The sequence below is a fragment of the Camelina sativa genome, chromosome 2 (genome assembly GCF_030686135.1).
Source record: "Camelina sativa cultivar CO46 ecotype springtype chromosome 2, ASM3068613v1".
Classification (NCBI taxonomy): Eukaryota; Viridiplantae; Streptophyta; class Magnoliopsida; order Brassicales; family Brassicaceae; genus Camelina; species Camelina sativa.
In genome coordinates this window covers 26,399,444-26,421,058 of record NC_141881.1, presented here as the reverse complement: position 1 = coordinate 26,421,058, position 21,615 = coordinate 26,399,444, and the positions used below count along the sequence as shown (strand labels likewise).

General features: G+C 34.8%; 3 protein-coding genes and 1 pseudogene across 10 annotated transcripts; 3 read left to right on the top strand and 1 right to left on the bottom strand.

The window, feature by feature from the left end:
* The first annotated feature begins 62 nt into the window (after positions 1–62).
* Positions 63–3,331, top strand: LOC147949233 (glycosyltransferase BC10-like). 4 transcript variants are annotated; one of them, XM_087490140.1, is made up of 11 exons: positions 63–531; positions 664–735; positions 948–1,365; positions 1,451–1,650; positions 1,739–1,810; positions 1,910–2,000; positions 2,110–2,190; positions 2,401–2,463; positions 2,548–2,670; positions 2,804–2,842; positions 2,939–3,331. In XM_087490140.1, exons 3-11 carry the CDS (start codon positions 1,000–1,002, stop codon positions 3,074–3,076), a joined length of 1,173 nt encoding a protein of 390 aa, XP_087346266.1. In that variant the 5' UTR covers positions 63–531; positions 664–735; positions 948–999; the 3' UTR covers positions 3,077–3,331. The 4 variants fall into 4 exon arrangements, with proteins under 4 accessions (XP_087346266.1, XP_087346281.1, XP_087346267.1 ...); XM_087490141.1 differs by having other exon boundaries at positions 170–531; positions 664–765; XM_087490149.1 differs by having other exon boundaries at positions 170–531; positions 664–786.
* A 537-nt stretch (positions 3,332–3,868) lies between these two features.
* LOC147949232 (cytochrome P450 71B10-like) lies at positions 3,869–5,791 on the top strand. The gene is made up of 3 exons (XM_087490020.1): positions 3,869–4,303; positions 4,374–4,957; positions 5,043–5,791. Exons 1-3 carry the CDS (start codon positions 3,997–3,999, stop codon positions 5,652–5,654), a joined length of 1,503 nt encoding a protein of 500 aa, XP_087346146.1. The 5' UTR covers positions 3,869–3,996; the 3' UTR covers positions 5,655–5,791.
* Positions 5,792–5,817: 26 nt separating this feature from the next.
* Positions 5,818–9,975, top strand: LOC147949231 (pentatricopeptide repeat-containing protein At5g57250, mitochondrial pseudogene; annotated as a pseudogene). Of its 3 annotated transcripts, none has more exons than XR_015583567.1 (4): positions 5,825–9,029; positions 9,139–9,270; positions 9,382–9,418; positions 9,501–9,975. The product of XR_015583567.1 is annotated as a pentatricopeptide repeat-containing protein At5g57250, mitochondrial pseudogene, transcript variant X2 (transcript). The 3 variants fall into 3 exon arrangements; XR_015583568.1 differs by having other exon boundaries at positions 9,367–9,418; XR_015583566.1 differs by having other exon boundaries at positions 5,818–9,029; positions 9,139–9,418.
* A 6,657-nt stretch (positions 9,976–16,632) lies between these two features.
* On the bottom strand, positions 16,633–19,394 carry LOC104734090 (oxysterol-binding protein-related protein 4C). Of its 2 annotated transcripts, XM_010453597.3 has the most exons (7): positions 18,958–19,394; positions 18,723–18,871; positions 17,876–18,124; positions 17,640–17,736; positions 17,269–17,566; positions 17,076–17,178; positions 16,633–16,996 (listed from the first exon to the last, which is right to left on the bottom strand). In XM_010453597.3, the coding sequence occupies exons 2-7, from the start codon at positions 18,861–18,863 to the stop codon at positions 16,745–16,747; spliced, it is 1,140 nt and encodes a 379-aa protein (XP_010451899.1). In that variant the 5' UTR covers positions 18,864–18,871; positions 18,958–19,394; the 3' UTR covers positions 16,633–16,744. The 2 variants fall into 2 exon arrangements, with proteins under 2 accessions (XP_010451899.1, XP_087346119.1); XM_087489993.1 differs by lacking the exon at positions 16,633–16,996 and having other exon boundaries at positions 17,098–17,191.
* Positions 19,395–21,615: the final 2,221 nt, after the last annotated feature.

The window sequence follows — 21,615 nt, the reverse complement described above, 5'->3', positions numbered from 1 at the left end:
TGTTTTTGTTTGTGTAAAATAATGCGTATCGCGTAATACTTTGTCTATCTCTATTCTATACTATCTCAGTGTGTGTCTTTTTGATTCCACCATCATTGGAAAAAATCGACTGGTGTGGAGGTGTTTGTTTGTTTGTTTATATACCAGAAGAAGATAATTAAACAATTTTAGTTTTTTCCAAATTAACAACAACAAAAAAAAAATTAAAGGAAAAGTCTAAAACACTTGTGTCTGAGTCTGAATCTGAATCGATTACTTTATTTCAAAGCGAAGAGAGAGAAAACAAATCGAGGATCTGAACACTTGTGTATGTTCTTCTTCATTGGAGACAGCTTAATATACTAACATTTATTACCAAACACAAAAACACTCTCTCGTTATCTTTCTCCTCAATTCATCTCTTTGATTTTTCTTGTAATAACCCTAAAGATCTTTTAAGGTTTTAGAAAGATCATCAAAGCTTTTATTTTTGAGATCTGGGCTCACTCAAAGATTCCCCATTTTTAATACCAGTCAGCTCGAAAGTCTCAGGTACTACTACTCTTTTAATAACTTCTCATTCTCTTCAGTCTTCTTCTTCTTCTTCCACTGATTTAAATGCCTTTGGTCCACTCCTCTGTAATTAAAAATCGAATCTGATAGATTTAATTTTTCTCTGTGTAGCTTTTTTGGATTGTTTATGAAGTGAAGTAAAATTCACTACACTTTCTTAATTAGCATCGTACCTACGTGCGGGTGAGGATCTTTCTCAATCACAATAACAACGTGAATCCTTCTCTCCTTTATGTTAGGGTTTCTTTTTTCTCTCAATTTTCCTATTAATTTTTGTTTAACCAAACGTGTGGGACTTGCAATTTAAAAAATCCCATGTTCCTCTAAAGAGTGTTGCTTTAAAGATTAGTAAGTGCCAAAAAGATTCAATTTTTCTCAATCGTGAAAATTTTCAGGTTCTGTTCAATGTAAAGAAGTTAAAGATTCAAGTTTTTTTTTTGTTCTGCAATGGGAGAAACACAGAACCTGCATTTGTCTCCGCGACACCGTTCTTCTCTAAAGAAGCCATTGTTGATTGTTTTATTAGTATGCATCGCAAGTGTGCTCTTGGTCATCACTTACATGTATCCACAACAGAACACTAAGACCTCTGCTGCCTGTGTGGGTTTATCTAGTAGAGGCTGTGAAGCTGCACTCTCTGGATGGCTTCCTGTTCATGTGAGGAAATTTACTGACGAAGAAGTTGCAGCTCGAGTTGTCATTAAAGACATACTGAGAACACCTCCTGCTCTCACCCCTAAATCGAAGATTGCTTTTATGTTCTTGACTCCTGGTACTTTGCCGTTTGAGAAGCTCTGGGATAAGTTTTTCGAGGTTTTAAAGATGATCTGAGACTTTCTTGATTTGATTTTGATTGCTGTGTCTGTGTGGTATTTGATGGTTTGTGATTGTTGTGAAGGGTCAAGAAGGAAGATTCTCTATTTACATTCACCCATCAAGGTTAAGACCAGTTCACATTAGCCGTCATTTTTCAGACCGTGAAATTCATAGTGATCATGTCACTTGGGGAAGGATTTCTATGGTTGATGCTGAGAGACGGCTTCTAGCAAATGCTCTTGAAGATCCTGACAACCAACACTTTGTTCTTCTTTCAGAAAGGTGATTTTCATAAACTTTATTGTATTTGCACGAAATCATAACATAGTTCCGGCTACATTCTCTTTACTCGCTGTATCTCTTATTGCAGTTGTATACCGTTGCATACATTTGACTACACCTATCGGTATTTGATGCACGCTAATGTCAGCTTCATTGATAGGTAAATAAATGACTCTTAGAAACTGTAAGTATCTTTCTATTGCTAGATTTGATTTCTCCATTGATATTCACCAATGCTTGTTTCTCTCTCTGTCTTAAGTTTTGAGGATCTTGGTCCTCACGGGACAGGCAGACACATGGATCATATGTTACCTGAAATCCCAAGGCAAGATTTCAGAAAGGGTGCACAGGTAAAATACTGTTAAACTTAATCCCTGAGTTGTGGATTGTTCTTAAATTGCTTCTCTAAGTCTGTTTGGTAATGGTAATGTTAATTCCCATTTTTTACTTTTGGTACAGTGGTTCACAATGAAGCGTCAACACGCTGTAATAGTGATGGCTGATGGTCTCTACTACTCAAAATTCCGGGAGTATTGCAGAGTAAGTTCAGTATTCCTTTGTACCAAAGTTTTCATTTTCATGTTACAGCCGACCATTAATGATTGAGTTCTGTAATAAGAAAATGTTCATATAGACACCACAAGCTGATCTCTTTTGTTAATAATATCAAGAGTCCTCAGATTTTTTAAAACTTGAGAAAAGCTTCAGTTTTGATTCTTATTACTCTGATTCTGATTTGAAAATCCTCAGCCCGGGGTAGAAGCAAACAAGAACTGCATTGCAGATGAACATTACCTGCCAACATTCTTCCACGTAAGGAGATTACAACAACTTTCTCTCTTATAATTTGTTTTCACTGTGATTCTTGTCCATTAACGAAATCTTTGTTCTTTAAAGATGCTTGATCCTGGAGGAATCTCGAACTGGTCAGTCACATATGTTGATTGGTCTGAGCGTAGATGGCATCCAAAGACATACAGAGCCCGTGATGTCTCACTCAAGCTCTTGAAAAATCTCACGGTAATGTTACAACACATCAACTAAAACATCTTATGCTATCACAGAGTTAATGCGTAAATGGGATCATCATCTGGTTTCCTCTCTTTCATTTTTTTCTGTGTTTATTATTCTGATATTGCTCTGTTTCTTGCAGTCCGACGACATGAGTGTACATGTAACTAGCGTTGGCAAGGTACATTTACACGTTTACTGCATTCAAAAACACTGCGAATATGTGAAATGCTTTTTCTTGATTTATCTTCTGCGTTTTTTTTTTTAATTTTCTTAGCGCGGAGAAGAGCTGCATTGGCCTTGTACATGGAACGGAATTAGACGTCCATGTTATCTATTCGCAAGGAAGTTTCACTCAGATGCTCTTTACAAACTAGTCAGACTCTTCCCAAACTACACCAGCACAGTTGTCTGAGAGAGATACAACAAATTCTTGAAACCGAACCATACTATTCTTGAAACCGCAACAAAACACTTCCACATATCTCGAGATTGGATTGGATTAGATTGGATCAAAGTTTACTGTAAATTCTCTAAAAAATGCTTCCTATTTCTGGGATTTAGTGTCTCATTGATGGCACATGTTACTCTGCTTTTATGAAGGTTTTAGTATAAGAACAATATTAGAAGCAGAGATTTTTGGTTAAGGAGAGATTTGGTTATTGTGATTTATAGCCATTGTTCGGTTAGTGTTAACCGGTGTATGTTGTTGTAAGGTGGAGCTATTTTTAGCAGTGTTCGAAAAAGCGTTCTAGGCGTCCGCCTCCGCCCCATCTAGGCGCTAGGCGCTATAGCACCGCCTAGACGACCGCTTTGACCGCCTAAAATTGTAGTATCATCATTTTAGTGTATTTTTAAAATTTTAATTGCACAAATTTAAAATATTTAAAGTTTACTTCTATAAACATAATTATAAATGTTTAATATGTTATTTAAAATGAATTAAAATAATATTTTTATTTATTTTTCTGTTTTTGATTTAATATTTTTATTATTTTTATATATATTTTGTATATAATATCAGATATATAATAGTTTATAATGTAAACGCCTAAACCGCCTAAAACCGTCTAAATTTCGATTAGGCGTTCTAGGCGCTAGGCGTTGCATTACCGCCTAGTTAACGCCTAGCGCTTTCTTGAACACTGATTTTTAGTAATTTAGCACAAAAGAGTTTAGATTTTTGGCTGTGCGTTACACATATCATTATATCAATATAAACAATAAAGAAATTTCATCTCTTTACACGCGGTGACACAAATGTTTTGTATATAAAAAGAACAAAAGCTTTGCTTTCATCATCATCACTCTCAAACGTGAAACGTGTAAAAAAATATGACTCTGCTTTGGTATCTATCACTTCTCTTCCTCATCTCTATCCTTGTTGTTGTCGCCGTCAAACACACTAAGCGGCCATGGCGGCAGCAACCACCGTGTCCACCAGGCTTACCGATCATTGGAAACTTACACCAGCTCGGAGAATTACCACATCAATCTCTATGGACACTCTCAAAGAAGTATGGACCTGTAATGTTACTGAAACTTGGAAGAGTTTCAACTGTTATAGTTTCTTCCCCTGAAACAGCTAAACAAGTTCTGAAAGACTATGATCTCCATTGTTGTAGCCGTCCAAGTTTGGAAGGTACAAATCTTGTCATAATTTTATATAAAATAATTCTTTCTCTGCATGTTAATTAGGACTTTTTTTTCAGGCACAAGAAAGCTTTCTTACAACTATCTAGACATTGCTTTCTCTAGATTCGATGATTATTGGAAAGAAACAAGAAGGCTTTGTGTTCAAGAACTCTTTAGTTCTAAACGAGTTAGGTTGATTGAACCCATCAAGGTGGGGGAGATGAGGAAACTGATTGATTCAATTACTGAATCTGCTTCTCAGGAAACTCTTGTTAACCTGAGCGAGAAGTTTCTTTCTTTAAACGTTAGCGTGATTTGCAAGGCAGCATTTGGTGTGAACTTCCAAGGAACTGTGCTCAACAATGAAAGGTTCCAAGATTTAGTCCATGAAGCTCTCGAGATATTGGCGAGCTTCTCTGCTTCAGATTTTTTCCCGTATATCGGTTGGATCTTCGACTGGTTCACGGGTTTACACGCACGTAGAGAGAGAAGTGTGCGAGATCTTGATGCTTTCTATGAACAAATGATTGGTTTGCATCTAGAGAAAAACAGAGAAGGAAGTGAAGACGATTTTGTGGACTTGCTCTTGAAGTTGGAAAAGGAAGAAGCTGTTCTTGGTTATGGCAAACTCACAAGAAACCACATCAAAGCAATCTTGATGGTAAGTATAGTAATTCATATCTCATTATAACACCTTTAAGATTTGTAGTCTACGATGCTTGAAATTATCTATCTTTTGTCAATAGAACATCCTGTTGGGAGGAATCAATACTTCAGCAATAACAATGACATGGGCAATGGCGGAACTCGCAAGAAACCCTCGGGTGATGAAGAAGGTTCAATCTGAAATCAGAAACTACATAGGGGGAAAAAACAACAAAACAAGAATCATAAATTTAGATGAGACGAATCGACTCAACTACCTAAAAATGGTGATCAAAGAAACATGGAGGTTACATCCAGTAGCACCACTTCTAGTCCCAAGAGAAGTAACATGTGAATTTCACATCAACGGCTACACAATTCAACCTAACACAAGGCTTCACGTCAACATATGGGCTATAGGCCGTGATCCGAGGATATGGAAAAATCCAGAAGAGTTTTTCCCAGAGAGGTTTATGGATTGTGACATTGATGTTATAGGACAAGACTTTGAGCTGTTACCATTTGGTGGTGGTCGTAGAATTTGTCCAGCTATGTATATGGGGATAACAACGGTTGAGTTTGGTCTTGCCAATCTCTTGTATCACTTTGATTGGAAGTTACCTGATGGTGTGACAGCTAAAGACATTAACATGGATGAAGGCTCTGGACTCACTTCCCATAAGAAACATGATCTTCTACTTGTTCCTGTATAACTTTAGTGTTACGCAAGAAATTGTAATGGTTCAATTAAAGTTTTCTTTGGTTCGTTCGGTTTAGATTAGATCGGCTGAATCGGATTAAACAATAAATAAACCCGGTTTAATCAGAACCGGACCGGTTCAATGTCAAAGAGACTTTCACCTTCTACCTGAATTCGTTTAGTTCCTTCGTTGCTGTGTCGGCCACTTCTGTGATCTTTACTTTGCCATGGCGGATTCTAAAATGCAAAACTAGCTAAAGAGAAAGGAGAGTCCTTTTGCGTAACTCGATGAAGCTCTCTTTGGGACTCTTTTCTCTTCAATCACTTCTCAAAAGCGGCTTCACTCCAACCTTAAACTCCATCGACAAGTTTCTTCGATATCTCTACCGTCGCCAGAAGTTTAATTACATCGTTCACTTCTACTCTCAGCTAGATTCAAATCAAATCGAGATCAATCACCGTGTTTACTCAATCGTGTCATGGGCGTTTCTCAATTTGAATCGTTACGAAGAAGCAGAGAAGTTTATCAACACCCAGATTTCAAAAGCTTCGATTTTTCCCAGAACCCATATGTTAGATTCTCTAATTCATGGGTTCAGCGTTACGCGAGATGATCCTAATAAGGGTCTTTCGATTCTCAGAGATTGTTTGCGGAGGAGTCACCACGGTGCGTTTCCTTCTTCCTTGACGTTCTGTTCACTGATTCATCGGTTCGTTGATAAAGGAGAGATGGATAACGCTTTAGAGGTTGTAGAGATGATGACGAACAAGAACGTTAACTACCCTTTTGATAATTTCGTTTGTAGTGGTGTGGTTTCTGGGTTTGTTAGGATTGGTAAACCGGAACTTGCGTTAGGGTTTTACGAGAGTGCTGTGGGTTCAGGTGTTTTAGTTCCGAATCTTGTAACTTATACTACTGTTGTGAGTGCTCTTTGTCAATTGGGTAAGGTTGATGAAGTGAAGGGTTTAGTTAGGAGATTGGAAGATGAAGGATTTGAATTTGACTGCGTTTTTTACAGTAACTGGATTCATGGGTGTCTTGAGGGAGGTGGTTTGATGGATGCTCTTATGCAGGACAGGGGAATGGTGGAGAAGGGAATAGGTCGAGATGTTGTGAGCTATTCTATACTAATAGATGGGTTATCGAAAGAAGGAAACATGGAAACATCATTGGGGTTATTAGGGAAGATGATAAAGGAAGGAGTAGAGCCAAATTTGATCACTTTTACAGCTATTATTAGGGGGCTATGCAAGAAGGGTAAACTGGAAGAGGCAGTTGCATTGTTTGATAGGATTGTAAATATGGGAGTTGAAGTGGATGAGTTTGTGTATGTGACTTTGATCGATGGAATTTGTAGGAAAGGAAATTTGAGTCGAGTTTTCTCTATGTTGGGAGATATGGAGCAGAAAGGGATACAACCAAGCATCCTTACTTATAACACTGTGATTAATGGACTGTGTAGGGCAGGGAGAGTGTCGGAGGCAGATGAGATTTCAAAAGGAGTTGTGGGAGATGTCGTTACTTATAGTACTTTGTTAGATAGTTATATAAAGGAAGAGAATATGGATGCTGTATTAGAAATTAGGCGTAGGTTTGAAGAAGCTAAGATCCCTATGGACTTGGTTATGTGCAACATTCTCCTGAAAGCATTTCTATTGGTTGGTGCGTATGGAGAAGCCGATGCACTTTATAGAGCAATGCCAGACATGGATCTGACTCCAGATACGGTTACATATTCTACGATGATTGAGGGTTTTTGCAAAACTGGTCAGATCGAAGAGGCGCTTGAGACGTTTAATGAGTTGCGGAGAAGCTCGGTTTCCTCAGCTCTGTGTTATAATCGGATCATTGATGCACTCTGTAAGAAAGGCATGCTGGAGACAGCCACGGAAGTTCTTATTGAGCTGTGGGAGAAAGGTTTGTATTTGGACATCCGTACATCTCGGAACTTGTTACATTCAATCCATGCTAGCGGAGGTGAAAAAGGAATACTCAATTTGGTTTACAGACTCGACCAGTTGAACTCAGATCTTTTTCTTGGGATGTTCAATGATACTATCTTGCTTTTAAGCAAAAGAGGTTATTTGGAGGCTGCAATTGAAGTTTATATGATTATGAGGAGGAAAGGTTTAACTGTTACATTTCCTTCTACAATTCTGAAAATACTAGTGGATAATCTCAGAGCATTGGATGCTTATTTACTCGTTGTCAATGCTGAAGAAAGTACTCTGCCTTCAGTTGATGTGGTAGATTACACAATCATTGTTGATGGTCTCTGCAAGGAAGGATTTTTAGTAAAGGCTTTAGACTTGTGCAGTTTTGCCAAAAGCAGGGGCGTCGTTCTTAATATCATTACATATAATTCACTCATAAATAGACTTTGCCAGCAAGGTTGTCTTGTAGAAGCTCTCCGTCTATTTGACTCGCTAGAAAATATTGGTTTAGACCCGTCTGAGGTCACATACGGCATTTTGATTGACAAATTGAGCAAAGAAGGATTGTTTCTTGATGCTGAGAAACTATTGGACAGTATGGTATCTAAGGGACTTGTACCGAACATTCTCATTTACAATTCGATGATTGACGGTTACTGCAAGCTCGGGTATACAGAGGACGCCATGAGAGTTTTAACTCGGAAAATGATGGGAAAGGTATCACCTGATACATTCACGGTCAGTTCTATCATCAAAGGTTACTGTAAAAAAGGTGATATGGAAGAAGCTCTCAGAGTGTTTGCTGAGTTCAAAGATGAAAATATCTCAGCTGATTTATTGGGTTTCCTGTTTCTGATCAAAGGTTTCTGCACAAAAGGGCGAATGGAAGAAGCTAGGGGACTCTTGAGAGAAATGCTTGTTTCAGAATCTGTTGTTAAGCTGCTTAACAGAGTTGATGCAGAATTAGTTGAATCTGAATCGATCAGAGGCTTCCTGGTTGAGCTGTGCGAGCAAGGAAGGGTCCCTCAGGCTATCAAAATCCTAGAAGAGATAAGTTCAACTATCTATCTGTCTGGTAAAAACCCGGATTTTTGTCAAAGTCCACAGTTCGTGAATGGTGTGAATGAAAAAGAGGTAAAGAAGGAAGACTATGTTCATGATTTTCATAGCCTTCACTCAACCATTAGTTCTCTCTGCTCCAGTGGGAAGCTGAAACAAGCTAATGAGTTCGTTATGTCTGTGCTCTCTTGTATGCCTAAATAAGTCAGTATGTTTACTTGACTGCTCAAGCCACGAAAAGCCAAGCCAACTTACTCTGAGTGATTCTAACCGACTAGCTGCAATTGAATTTGCAATTATGTTGAATTACCGATCTGGTTAGACACTTAATGGGTTTATCCATCGAAATGGAACAACTGGTGGTTAATTAACAGCTTCTCTGTAAGATAAACTGGTAAGTAGGAATTCTCATTGCTTATGTTTTTGCAGTTTGCTAGTTTCTGACAACTTTATGTCTGACAACTCTGTGATTTACACTTCTCATGAGCTCTTACATCTTGTAGGAACCTCTAAAGAGAATCAGCTGAATCAGAGAGGAACAGCGCTAGGGGAACACAGCTCCAGTCCTTACCAGCTCGAGCAACAGAGAAATGTTTGGGAATCCATGATTATCCAGTCCTTACCAGCTGAATCAGGTTCACTTTGAACTCACCTTCTTCTCACTAAAGCTGGAACTTAAAGATGCTATCTAATATTCGAAGAGGCATAATGTTCCTGTTCCCGTGACAAAGAACTCTATTTTACAGCCAAGACAGGAACCTGTGACACCTCCTCAGTCATGAGGTAACAACAGTAATCAGGTTTTACATTTTCAATTCCTAACAAATTCCTGCTTTCTGAAATTGGATATCGTCTTGATTGAAAGGGAGATATATTGGAAGATCCTGCGAGTGAGCCAAAGAAAGATATGCACATGATGAGTGTAGACCCAGAAGATCAAGATGCTCCTGATGAGCCTAAGTACATTGAGGGAATTAATGGACATTTTCATGGAGAAGATAACGGAGAAGACAACGGGCTCGGTTAGATTAAAGCTGTACAAAGGGAGTGTGACGGTTACGGCGCGGCGGCAGAGTCCGTTTAGTATGTATAGACAGGACATATCATCGTTTGAAGGGAGTGAGATTTACAACCAAAGTGGATGCAGTTGGATTCGTTCGGCATATTTTCTTGGGGGATCGCTCTTGACAATATTTTGTTCTGGAACAGTCTTTATACAATGATCCATCTTATTTTTGTTTTCTTGTTACTGTAAAATGGAAACTCCAATGAGATATTTAGATTCCTCATGGAAAATTCAGTTTAGGAAGAAATCTAATAACAAACAAAATTACGAACTATTCATTTTAGTTTAGGAAGAACTATTCATTTTGTTTTAAGAATATTTTGTTTAAACTATATTCTCCATGAATAGGATTCCTATTATAGGAAGAACAAAATCAGTACGAATAAAAAAGACCATAGTGTTACTTTTTTTGGTTCATTATCAAACTCTACATAATGGCCTCCTATCACCAGGAACTATATTCTCCCAGCAATCATATCTTCTTCCTCAAACTTTTGTTGATCACGGTCGATAAGCTCAATGTCCATAAATTAGATGTCAAGCAATTCCGTCAAGTCGTCCAACTCTTCAAGAGAGTCCAAAGATGAACAAATAACATGCAAAGTTGCTCCATAGTTTTGTATTCGAGTTAACATCTTCTTAGCTATTGCGATTCGACGGTTGAAGAATTCATAGTATTCCATATGGCCACTATTGTAGGCATCTTGACACCTAGTGATTCTCGACTGATAAAGTCACGAAACATTCTGGTCAAGCGCCTCAAAAACCACACCGCGAATTACATCTTCATCCTTATCATCAATCGCATCAAACAGTGAATCAATCCAATGACGCATACCAGAGACTACATAGTCGAGAGTATCTAGCATATGGTTCAGAGCTATGGAACAAGATCCAGCAAATGCTAAAAGAAAAGAATAAACAAACACAAAATGTCAAAACACACATCAAACCAAAGGGGTCCGTCACTTTCTCTATGACTACTCCCCCTTTCACAGCTCCAGCCGAAACAGCTTTCGCAAGGTGGCTCCACCATCATCAGTTTCGAGGCCAAACATCACTCTAGTAGCTTTCGGTTTTCCAATTATTTCTCCGATGTTGGATTAAACAAAGATTGGGTTATGTAGTAGTAGTACCCGTATAAACTTTTGTATAAATTTGTATCATTTAAAAAAATGAAATTTTACATAATTAAACACACAAATAAAATTATTAAAAATTAAAATCCTTAGTAAGAATAACCCCATTGGACTAAAAAAATCCATAGCATAAGGATATATATATATTGGGTAATAGCCTGATTACGTAAATACTGTCTTTTTAATATGTAAAACCCTTCCAAATCCTAAATTTTGTGGTGAGCATCAAAGGCGGAGTTGTAGAAATTAACAGCATCATCGACCTTTAGAGCCTCCACGTTCAACATGGGCCTTAACGCCCTGAACGTGACAGACTTCTCCACGGCACCGGCATTACCAATTTCTTCCTCAGCCATCGGAGAGAGTACAAGAATAGTACATTTGGAATCAAATCATATTATTAGTACACTAGTATTATCCCAATTATTTCTCCGATGCTGGATTAAACAAAGATACTGTATGTATGTTGGGTTATGTAGTAGTAGTACCCGTATAAATTTTCGTATAAAGCTGTATCATTTAAAAAATGAAATTTTACATAATTAAATGACCAGCTAAAGTTAACTTTTATTTGGTCCACATAAGGACAATACAGAACACACATCAAGTTGTATTATTAAAAATTGAAATCATCTCTTTTATAATAAAACGGAAGTATGTTTTGTAGACTATATACTTTTAATAAGTTGGTTATAAATAGGTTATAAATTAATTGATTGATTAATTGGTTACAAGTTAAATAGTGGGTGCAACTTTAATTTATTTCCGAAAATCTTAAAGATAATATTCTAAAAAATCATTTGATATCATCTAACTTACCATATTAATTTTTTAATAATTATTCATCCATATTAATATCTTTTGATATCTAACTTAACATATTAATTTGTTAATTATCATTATACTTCACCTCTCATTTTTATATATGAGTCTATTTTGTTAAACAAATAAATTATCATATTATTTTTTATAATTAGAAAATAGTTTTATTTCCGGATATACCATAAGTTGAATTTTTAAAAACAAATATAAATTGTTCAATCTATAAAATATTCAAGCTTTAGTAATATTATGCTTTAAAAATAATATCTATTGAATTAACGGGTTAAAATTTGAATATTTAAATTCAGTTTCATATTTTTTGTTAAACTTTATAATTTTCTATCATATAATAAACTTTAAATGATTTATTTTGAAATAAAAAGGTGTAAGGTGGTTACACTTGAAATGATAACATATATAAGGTACTTTCATTTATATATTTTTCTTCTTCTTCTTTCTAATAAACAGTTTCATATTTTTTGTTAAACTTTATAATTTTCTATCATATAATAAACTTTAAATGATTTATTTTGAAATATTTTTAAAATATTGAAAATTGATATAAAAGTTAGAAACTATAAACACTCTAAATTAATTTATAGCAATACCAATAATGTCACTATAATATGAAAGAATTTTAAAAAAAAACAAGTATATATTAAAACAAAAAGTATATCAATATATTAAATTACTCGTAATATAATAACTCGCTTTTGAAAAACCAAATTTACAAAATCATGTCTTATAATGACATTCAAGTCATGATGTAGAATATACATTGTTTAAATAACTTCACATACATAAACTAATACAACATATTAAAATTATATTTTAAAATATATATAAAACATTTGTATAAAATAAAATTTAACCAGTGTTATAGCATGGGTAATTATCTAGAATCATTAACAATATAAAACTTACAAAATATGTGTCTTTTTCAAGCTATCATATTTAGCATATGATTTTATTGCATAATGTTTTATCCAATTTTTTTTAAAACAATCACATAAATTACATTTTATATAAAAATTACAATATAAATAAAATGAACTTTAACTCATGCTCTAGCACGGGTCTTAATCTAGTTAGTAAGAATAACCCCATTGGACTAAAAAATCCATAGCATAAGGATATATATTGGGTAATAGCCTGATTTCGTAAATACTGTCTTTTTAATATGTAAAACTCTTCTAGATCCTAAATTTTGTGGTGAGCATCGACTATCTTTGTTCTTAAACATAAGTAATTATTTATTAATGATATTTTAATTGGTCATCCACTTATTAGTGAACAAATGTTCAACTAAAAATAGACAGTGTATAATATACTAATTCAAAAAACAAATATAGCAATATACATTTTAAAATATAGAGAAAATCTAATCACAATTTATTGTATAAAAATAGATAGATAATTTTTTTGATAATAACTAGATAAAGTGTTACAACAAAGAAAAGAATAAAAAGAGAAATAAAAAACAAAAAAACAGTCGAAAACCAAAAAAAAAACAAAAATGGAAAGGGAAAGAAAAAGGGACAATAAGAAGTGCCAGTGGTTTTTCTTCACACAATCACCCAAATTTCCTAAGCCATAAGATTATAATTATTTAGCTTAAATTCAGTGGTCAAACAATAGTATATTTCATCTCTACAGTTACATACTTATCACCTATATCAAGGGCAGAACTGTCCAAAAATGTGTTTCTCCATACTAAAAACATCACAAAAGTATACCTTGCACTCAAAGTATGTCTACTTGCAAATATTTACACCAAAAGTAGGTGTAAATGCAATTCTCTCTTACAAGAAAAGTCCTCTTCTCTTACTCAGCCCAATGTTTTATTTTTTTTTATCCATACAAAATTTATTTAACTTGTACATGTAGATATGGGATAAAAATTGTCCACATACTAACTAGAGATATCTATATATACATTCAAAAAATAATATTATTCTTTGTATAATGTAGTAGTATAAAAAAACTTTTATTTTGATTAAATTTCAAGTTTGAAGATGAGTCGCTGGAACAGATCGTTGTGTAGAACAAAGAGCTGTGATGGAACATGACTCTGCATCAGACCACAAACGTATGGACTCTGACAATGAAGCAGAACTGACGTATCACAGTCGAACTGGATAAGATTATGTGTCATGAGAGGGCTATGATTCAGGCGTGGAGATTAAGCCAAAGTAAGAAGAGAAGACATGGAGAATATTCATCTCAAAGTTTAAGGAATGACAAATTTTGGGGAGCAAGCAATTGCCATAAAGAGAATACTCGAAGATATTCTTGTTAGGATTTGGTGAGGCTTAGTATAAAGAGTCTGGCTAGCCGCAGAAAAGGATTGACACTTTAGAATCATTATGGTGAGATTGTAAAACTTTAATGTTAGTCAAAAAAAAAACTATGAAGGTGAGTGTTGGGTTTCTTCTCATGTATATCTCATGGATCTTCCTTATTCATTTTTGGGGGGTCAATTATTCGAATGTTTCTTTAACTTTGTAAGCTGTAACTATTTTTATTTGTGGTTGTTGTAAATCAGCAACAACAAAATAAGGTTCCGATATCGATAATTATTATTGTTTAAATTACACTAATAGTTATGTGAATATCAGACGTCTAAAGTGCTAACCAATAACGATATATGACCACAACAGAAAGAAAAAACACAATAAATGATATACCATATCAATTTGTTTTCTCTGTGCTCCACACATCTCATAAGCACTTGCATCTTATAGGAACCTCTACAGAGAGGAACAACTATAGGAGCTCGAGGAACTATAGGCTATAGAGGAACACAGTCCCATTCCTTACCAGTCCCATTCCCTAGCTACAATCATGATTTTAAACCTGGTCAAATATTTAGAAAGTAGAAAAATCAGGTTTGCATTTTTGTAAGATTTATGTAACAATACAAGGAATTTGGTTTGTGTTTAATACTTTAATTAATCCAAAGGAAGCCTCTAGATTTTCAGAATTCCTAAAATGCGTAAGCTGATGGCTTGAGTAGCTTTTCTGCAGTAAACAACACTTGTTTATTTAAGTGCATAATCTGAATGACCCTGTTAGTTAGTTACCATGAAACTTTTCAAGAAGGAAGCTATATATATATATATACAAGATGTACAAAGCAAAATCATGAGTAGGAAATGCAGCTTACTGATCTACTTGCTGCTTTAGATTAGTAAATATGCAACTTAAGAAGAAGAAGAAGAACATGCACTAGTTACTCAAACAAAGAACAGAGTTTCCAGGATCTGCAGGTACCCAAAACAAAGAGCTAGTGCAACAAGTAGAATGAGAGACCGAAACTTTGTTCTGAAACATAGAACAAGAAATCACAAGACAAGGAAGAATCAACAAAGCGATGGATAAACACAAGAAGAAGCAACAAAAGCGATCTATCTTAACGAAGAAGAGTCTAGGGCAACGCTCATTGACGATGTTACAGTTTCAGCACAGTCAACATGATGAGACCAAAATTGAAAAGAATATCCTAACAGTGGAAGCTTATTATTGGGTCGTGATGTTGTTCCTTAATTTTTCTCAAGATAGTAGACAATGAGAAATATCTCGTTTTGATGCACAATCATGGCTTGGAAAACAAATAATCCATAATAAACATGGATCATCATCATCTTATAGCAAAGACACAAAGTTAAGTTTAAGATAGATGAAAGAAGAGTAGTAGAGAGGTAACATTACATAGCAAAGAAAGAAGCTGAATGATATATAAAGAAGAGATCACTTGTAATAATATACTAGCTTAGATGTGCGCAACGACGGGTTGGTGACGGCGGCGTTCCTGGATCCTCTTAATCGCTAAGATCCTCTGCTTCTGCAACTCCCTCATTCTCATTCTCAGAAGTTCAGGGGATGAAGTAACCACAAAAGAGTTTGCTGCGGTAAGCTCAGGTTTACCTCTGAGAAAACAAGGGTGTGCGTATTCCCATCGCTCAGAAGAAGAAGAGGACTCTTCAACAACAACTTTGGTAAAGCCATAGGTAAGAAGGCGGACGATGAATGCTTCCAAGTCCGGGCGTAGAAAGTATCTGGGAAGAAAATCTCTGATAAACTCGGATTCATTCCAAACTACGAAACTCTTCCCGCTTTCGCTCCACGATATTGTTGAATCTGTCGAAACATCATTCACCACCTCATATAGAGTTTGTACGAAGCCTCTTCTTCTTCCACGACTGCGTTTTTTCCCACGATCCATCGCGATCCAAACCCTCTCGTGGTGTGTGATACGGTGTTCGTTCGTGCCTCTCTAATCAAACCCTAAAAGTAAAAAGGGACAATCGAACTATATTTTTACTCGGCTAAATCCTTTAAGAAAAAAAGGAATTAGGCCTATAAATTTTTTTAAAAATCTTCTATGCTTTCCTAAAAATAATTAGTATGAACCCAATGATTTATAGTTTTTTGACCCCATACGAAATCTATTAACTTTGTACATGGGATAAAAAAAATTGTTAACCTTATAAGAGTTAATTCTTATATGGTATAAAATTTCTTTTATTTTGGTTAAACCATTCAAACAATAGTATTTTTTTGTTTTTTTTGTTAAATTTCTTTTATTTTGGTTAAAAAATAATACAAGGTTTTGTACACCTCATCATAATTAACAACACTTTCTTGATCACCACTGATCCAACAAACCTTGTATTACTTTTTTAAAGAGCAAACCCAAAATTAATGAAAATTAGGAACGGACTCAACGGATGTTTCGTGTCTGCATTCGAGGGTCTCAAGTCTCTGTATCTCATTGTCGTTCCTTATTCATTTTTGGGGGTTAATTATTCAACGGCTGTAAGCTTTGTAACTATTTTTATTTGTTGTTATTGAATCAGCAACAACAAAATAATTAAGGTTCCGATAATTATTGTTTAAATTGTACTATAGTTATGTGAATATTAGACGTCTAAAGTTCTAACCAATAACGATAAATAACCACAAAGAAAAAGAAAAACAAAACACAATTAATGATATACCATACTAATTTGTTTTCTCTGTGCTTCACACATCTCATAAGCACTTACATCTTGTAGGAACCTCTACACAGAATCAGCTAAATCAGAGAGGAACAACTATAGGAGCTCGAGGAACTGTAGGCTGTAGAGGAACACACTCCCAGTCCTTACCAGTTCGTGCAACAGAGAAATGTTTGGGAATCCAAGATTGTCCAAGAGCCTCTCTTTTCCTCAAAGACTCTCTTTGCTTCTCCTCCACATCTCTCTTGGCTTCTCTTGCTTTCTCCCAATCTTTCGTCATGATTCCTTCACTCACCTCACTCCAAACCATCCCCGACTCGCTCTCACTCACCTCCTACAAACCAGAAATAACCGAATTACGAAAAATCAAGCAAACATTATGATGTCCCGGGAAAGTTTCTAAAAAAAGTAACCTGCATGTTCTTGACAGTGGGAGTTTTGAGCTTTGCAATGTTTTCACTTGCTTTGTATATAACCTCAAGCTCTCCGGTCTTGGTATTTTTCGCGGTAACAGTTCTGAAAACATTACCTTATAGTCCTGTAAATCTTATGTTCAAATGCAATATAAACTTTGAAAGATGGATTCTTCTTTCTTGTTTTTGTTACCTGTCCCAATGTCCAAATATTTCATAGAGTTGTTTCCTAGAGGAAGATTCAAAGATCTTTCCTTTAATAGCTCTTTTGTTGTTTCCTGTGAATCTACTGACAAAGGAATCGGAGACTAATTGCAATTCGGCTTCGAGTCTCGTCTCCGGGCACTTTATTAAGATTTTTCCAGCCCAATGAGCTCCCATGGCCGGCAGAAATGTCATCAGTAGTTTTGGTTGGTTCATTACGTAAGTCTCTTTGTGGTTTACAAGTGTCACAACTCTTTTACCCTTCACCTCAACCTCCACGTAAGCACCTTTAATGCATGTAATTAAAATGGTCAATTATATTTTTTTAATTGAGATTTCTCATTTGATTATTATACGTACCACGAAATTTAGGTGTGAAGTATTGACATAACATTACGTCTATGTTTTCTTTCTCGTGAGTTGCATGAAGAGCTGACACTGGTGGATGATGCGATATCTGAAAATATCAAAAGATTAGTATAATAAGTTCATCCATCACTAATAAATTAAGCATACAACACCGAAATAGCTATATTTTTTTAATAAATCTTAATAAATCAATATAGTATTATTAGAAAGAAAAAAAAAACACATGCCTGCTCTACGAGAACGTTGATGTGAGCATTGGACACGTGATGAGTTTCGCCGATGACAGGATTGTAAGGAGCCATGCCAAATATCAATGGCCGGAGAGTTGAGATGTACCACGTCACGACTGATTTGAGCCGTTCGATTGGTTGATCACGACGACCACATTCTCCGAGTAGATCGTGACCATCGAAACTGTACACTATCTCGCCATAGCATTGCAGCTGCGATCTCGGTAGGTTCATTTGAGGTGGAAGCTTTTCACAGTAAATGAAACTTAGTTATGCTAATCAAAATAAAAATAAAATAAAACTTATGAATAGACAGGGAAGTTATGTTTTATACAGGGAAGCAGATGATGAAATATTTAGTACTAAGTGGTAACCAAAGTAAAATTACATCGTGATTTTTTTTTTTTTTGGTTAACTTCGAAATATGCTAAATTTATTTTCTTATGTTTTTTTTAATTGTTAATTTCATTTTCTTCTGTTTACATATGTTTTTAGTAAGTCAGAACATACAAATACAAAAAAAAGGGGAAAGAAAATTTGGAATTCTAATTATTCTATGAAGATGAAGGAAGATCCTAGTAGTCCACATATAAGAAACTTTCTTTTTTCTTTGGACAAAAACATATAGAAACTATGAGAGCAAATTTCGAATATACAGTATGTGGAAACAGAGAAAAAAAATAGAATTCTTTTATTGGGTGATAAAATTTTGTGGTATAAATTTAGACTCCAAGAAAGTATATACTAAACATAGTACATCTTAAAATATTCTTGAATATACATACTTTACTTTTTATCACCAGCTTGAAATGACAAACACACAACACAAACAAGCGTTACATACCTGAAAATTAGAGAGATCGGATCCTGGCCGTACGTTTTTGAAGAGGCTTAGGATCCGTTGGATGAGATTGGGAGGTGTGTTTTCAGAGTCTTTCTCATCTTCCAACGAGAAAGGCTTCGCCAAAACAACCTGCTTTCTCATCTCTCCCTCTGCATGTGCACACAAAACAAGTTTAAAGCAACCCAAGAAAACGAACTCTATATATAAAGAATCAATGTGAAGAGACCATACGTACCCTAGAAGAGTGACGATAACCGCGATAGTTAAGGCTTTTCTAATGACGTTGTTTACAAAAGATATGTAAGAATGAAGCAAAATAAGTAGAGATCAGAATCGAACCGTAATGATGATGAATAAAAAGAAAATAAAACGCTACTATTAAAAATTAGCCAGTGGATGATGATGCTATTAATAGAACAACATATCAAAATATATTCACCAAACAAGCCAAAATATTTAATAAGGAAGGTTACAAGGAAATGAGAAAACGTATGGAGTTTTGCTCAATGTGTGTGTGTATATATATAATACTACTAAACAACTTTAACTTTTATCGCGATTTTTTTTTTCTGTGAAACGTTACTTTTCATCTCATTTTATTGTAAGATGTAGCATCATTTACAAATTGACAACTCAAAATTTAGGTTTGAGATTTGAATACAGATTTACAATGTTGTATACAGATTTTGTTTCCTTATTTTATAAGAATGTGAATTAAGAGGTTCATTCCTAACCTAAGTAGGAGTTATTGGTATGAAATTTGAATAAAGTTTTGAAGACTTTAAATGTTATATAGAATCTATTGTTATTACATCAAGATTTTATTAAACTATGCTATAGTTTGTGATTTGTAAAAAATTATTTAAAATCTTAACAAATTTCGGTTATTGGATTCAGACTTTTATAAAGTCATTAAAAGTTTTGTGTTATTCAATTAAAACAAAAGAATCTAGGATTGTTAATGAATTCAATTATTATATTATTGGTTCATGATTTCATACACTTTCTTCACAAAATAAAGTCATGGAAAAATATATAGATTGTTTGGAGCATTTTACAAGATTTTAGAAAACTAATCAACGAAACTATAGAATACTCTCTAGCAATTCTTAAAAATATTTTTCTTATTATTCACTTTTGATGATTTTGTTGAAATATTCAAAATATTATTATATAAAGTTGGGTTTTGAAAGTTAGCTATTAATAAGATTTTGACATGTGTCAAGTTTATATCAATCTGAGATTTTGACATGTAAAAAAATTATTATTTATTAAAAGGGATTTGATATTACAACAAAAAAACAAAATATTGTTTTGAAAATATTAATAATATAAAAAGATAATTATCAAAAAGTTACAAAATATAATTTTTTAAAAAATAATTAATTAATTATAAGGAGATATATATATGCATATATATATACATATATTTCCTTATTATATAAAGGGGAAAAATGCCAAAAAAAACCCGAAGTTATTTTTATTTGGACGTTTAATACCCAATGGTTTTGGATTGGAATAAAAATACACCAAATAATAAAAACGTATCGTTTAAAACCCGAAAGAATAAGTGTTGTTATTTTCATACCCGTGATTTTTCAACAAAATCAAAATTCCAAATTTACCCCCGGTTATCTAATTAATTATTAAATTTTAATATAAAATTTTTCGGTTTTCTAATAATCACGTCATACCAAAAATTAAACCGGTTATATCTCTTCTTCTTCCTCCTTTCTCTAATTTTCGTTGCTCCTATTATACCCAGAAACCTCTTGTTTATTATGAAGATTTGGGTCAGCTAGAGATCGAGAAAAATTCTCGCTGATCAGTGTACCGTGTACTACATCAAAGTGTTCCCTCTTGTTTCTGGCTCTAATAAGTCTTAAATTCAAAGAAAACTCTTAAAGTTAAGCGATTTCAAGAAAAAAAAATGATCAGCACTCATCGGATTGATCGGCCATGGAAGCTTTCATCGGAACAAATCAGCACTCATCTATGTTTCCTTGATCTGGATTGAGATTAAAACCCAAAGAACAAGCTTCATCACCATTATTACCACCGTTGATGGAATTAAACAAGCTATTAACTTTATTATCAGATCTGAGCTTTGGTTTAAAGCCTCCGAGGAACCAACCCCCGACGCCGTTTTGAGCAGTGATACACACCATCGTCTTCAACCCGTAAACCTGACCTTGACTAGCTCTTTCACAACCCGACCCTGTTAAAGCCCCCGATCTGGATAGCCAAATCACACGAGAGTTTAGAAAAGATTCACCAGGAAGTCCAATGTCGTTACGGAAGCTTTGAGTCATCGACACTAAGCTTCTTCGTCGCAAACTCCAATTCTGCTGGAGGTCAACGAATTAAGCTCGCGAATCACTCTTTTCCAATGCTCTTGCTCCGCCGTGTTCGTGTTGTTGTTCTTTTCTCTTTGTGTTTTTCTCCTTTGTAGTAACCATCACCCCAACCGAGGATAAATGTTGTCTCCGTTGATATCGGACGGATTCGAGGATTCGATCAAGCTTGGAGACGTTGTTGGAGAGTGTGTTTGTTGAACTGATGACGAAGAAGAGATTTTGGTTGTGGAGGAAACAGAGATGAGTGCTGATTTGTTCCGATGAAAGCTTCCATCACCGATCAATCATGTTTCTGGGTATAATAGGAAGAGAAAGGAGGAAGAAGAAGAGATATACCCGGTTTAATTTTTGGTATGACATGATTATTAGAAAACCGAAAATTTTTATATTAAAATTTAATAAATAATTAGATAACCGGGGGTAAATTTGGAATTTTGATTTTGTTGAAAAATCACGGGTATGAAAATAACAACACTTATTGTTTCGGGTTTTAAATGATACGTTTTTATTATTTGGTGTATTTTTATTCCAATCCA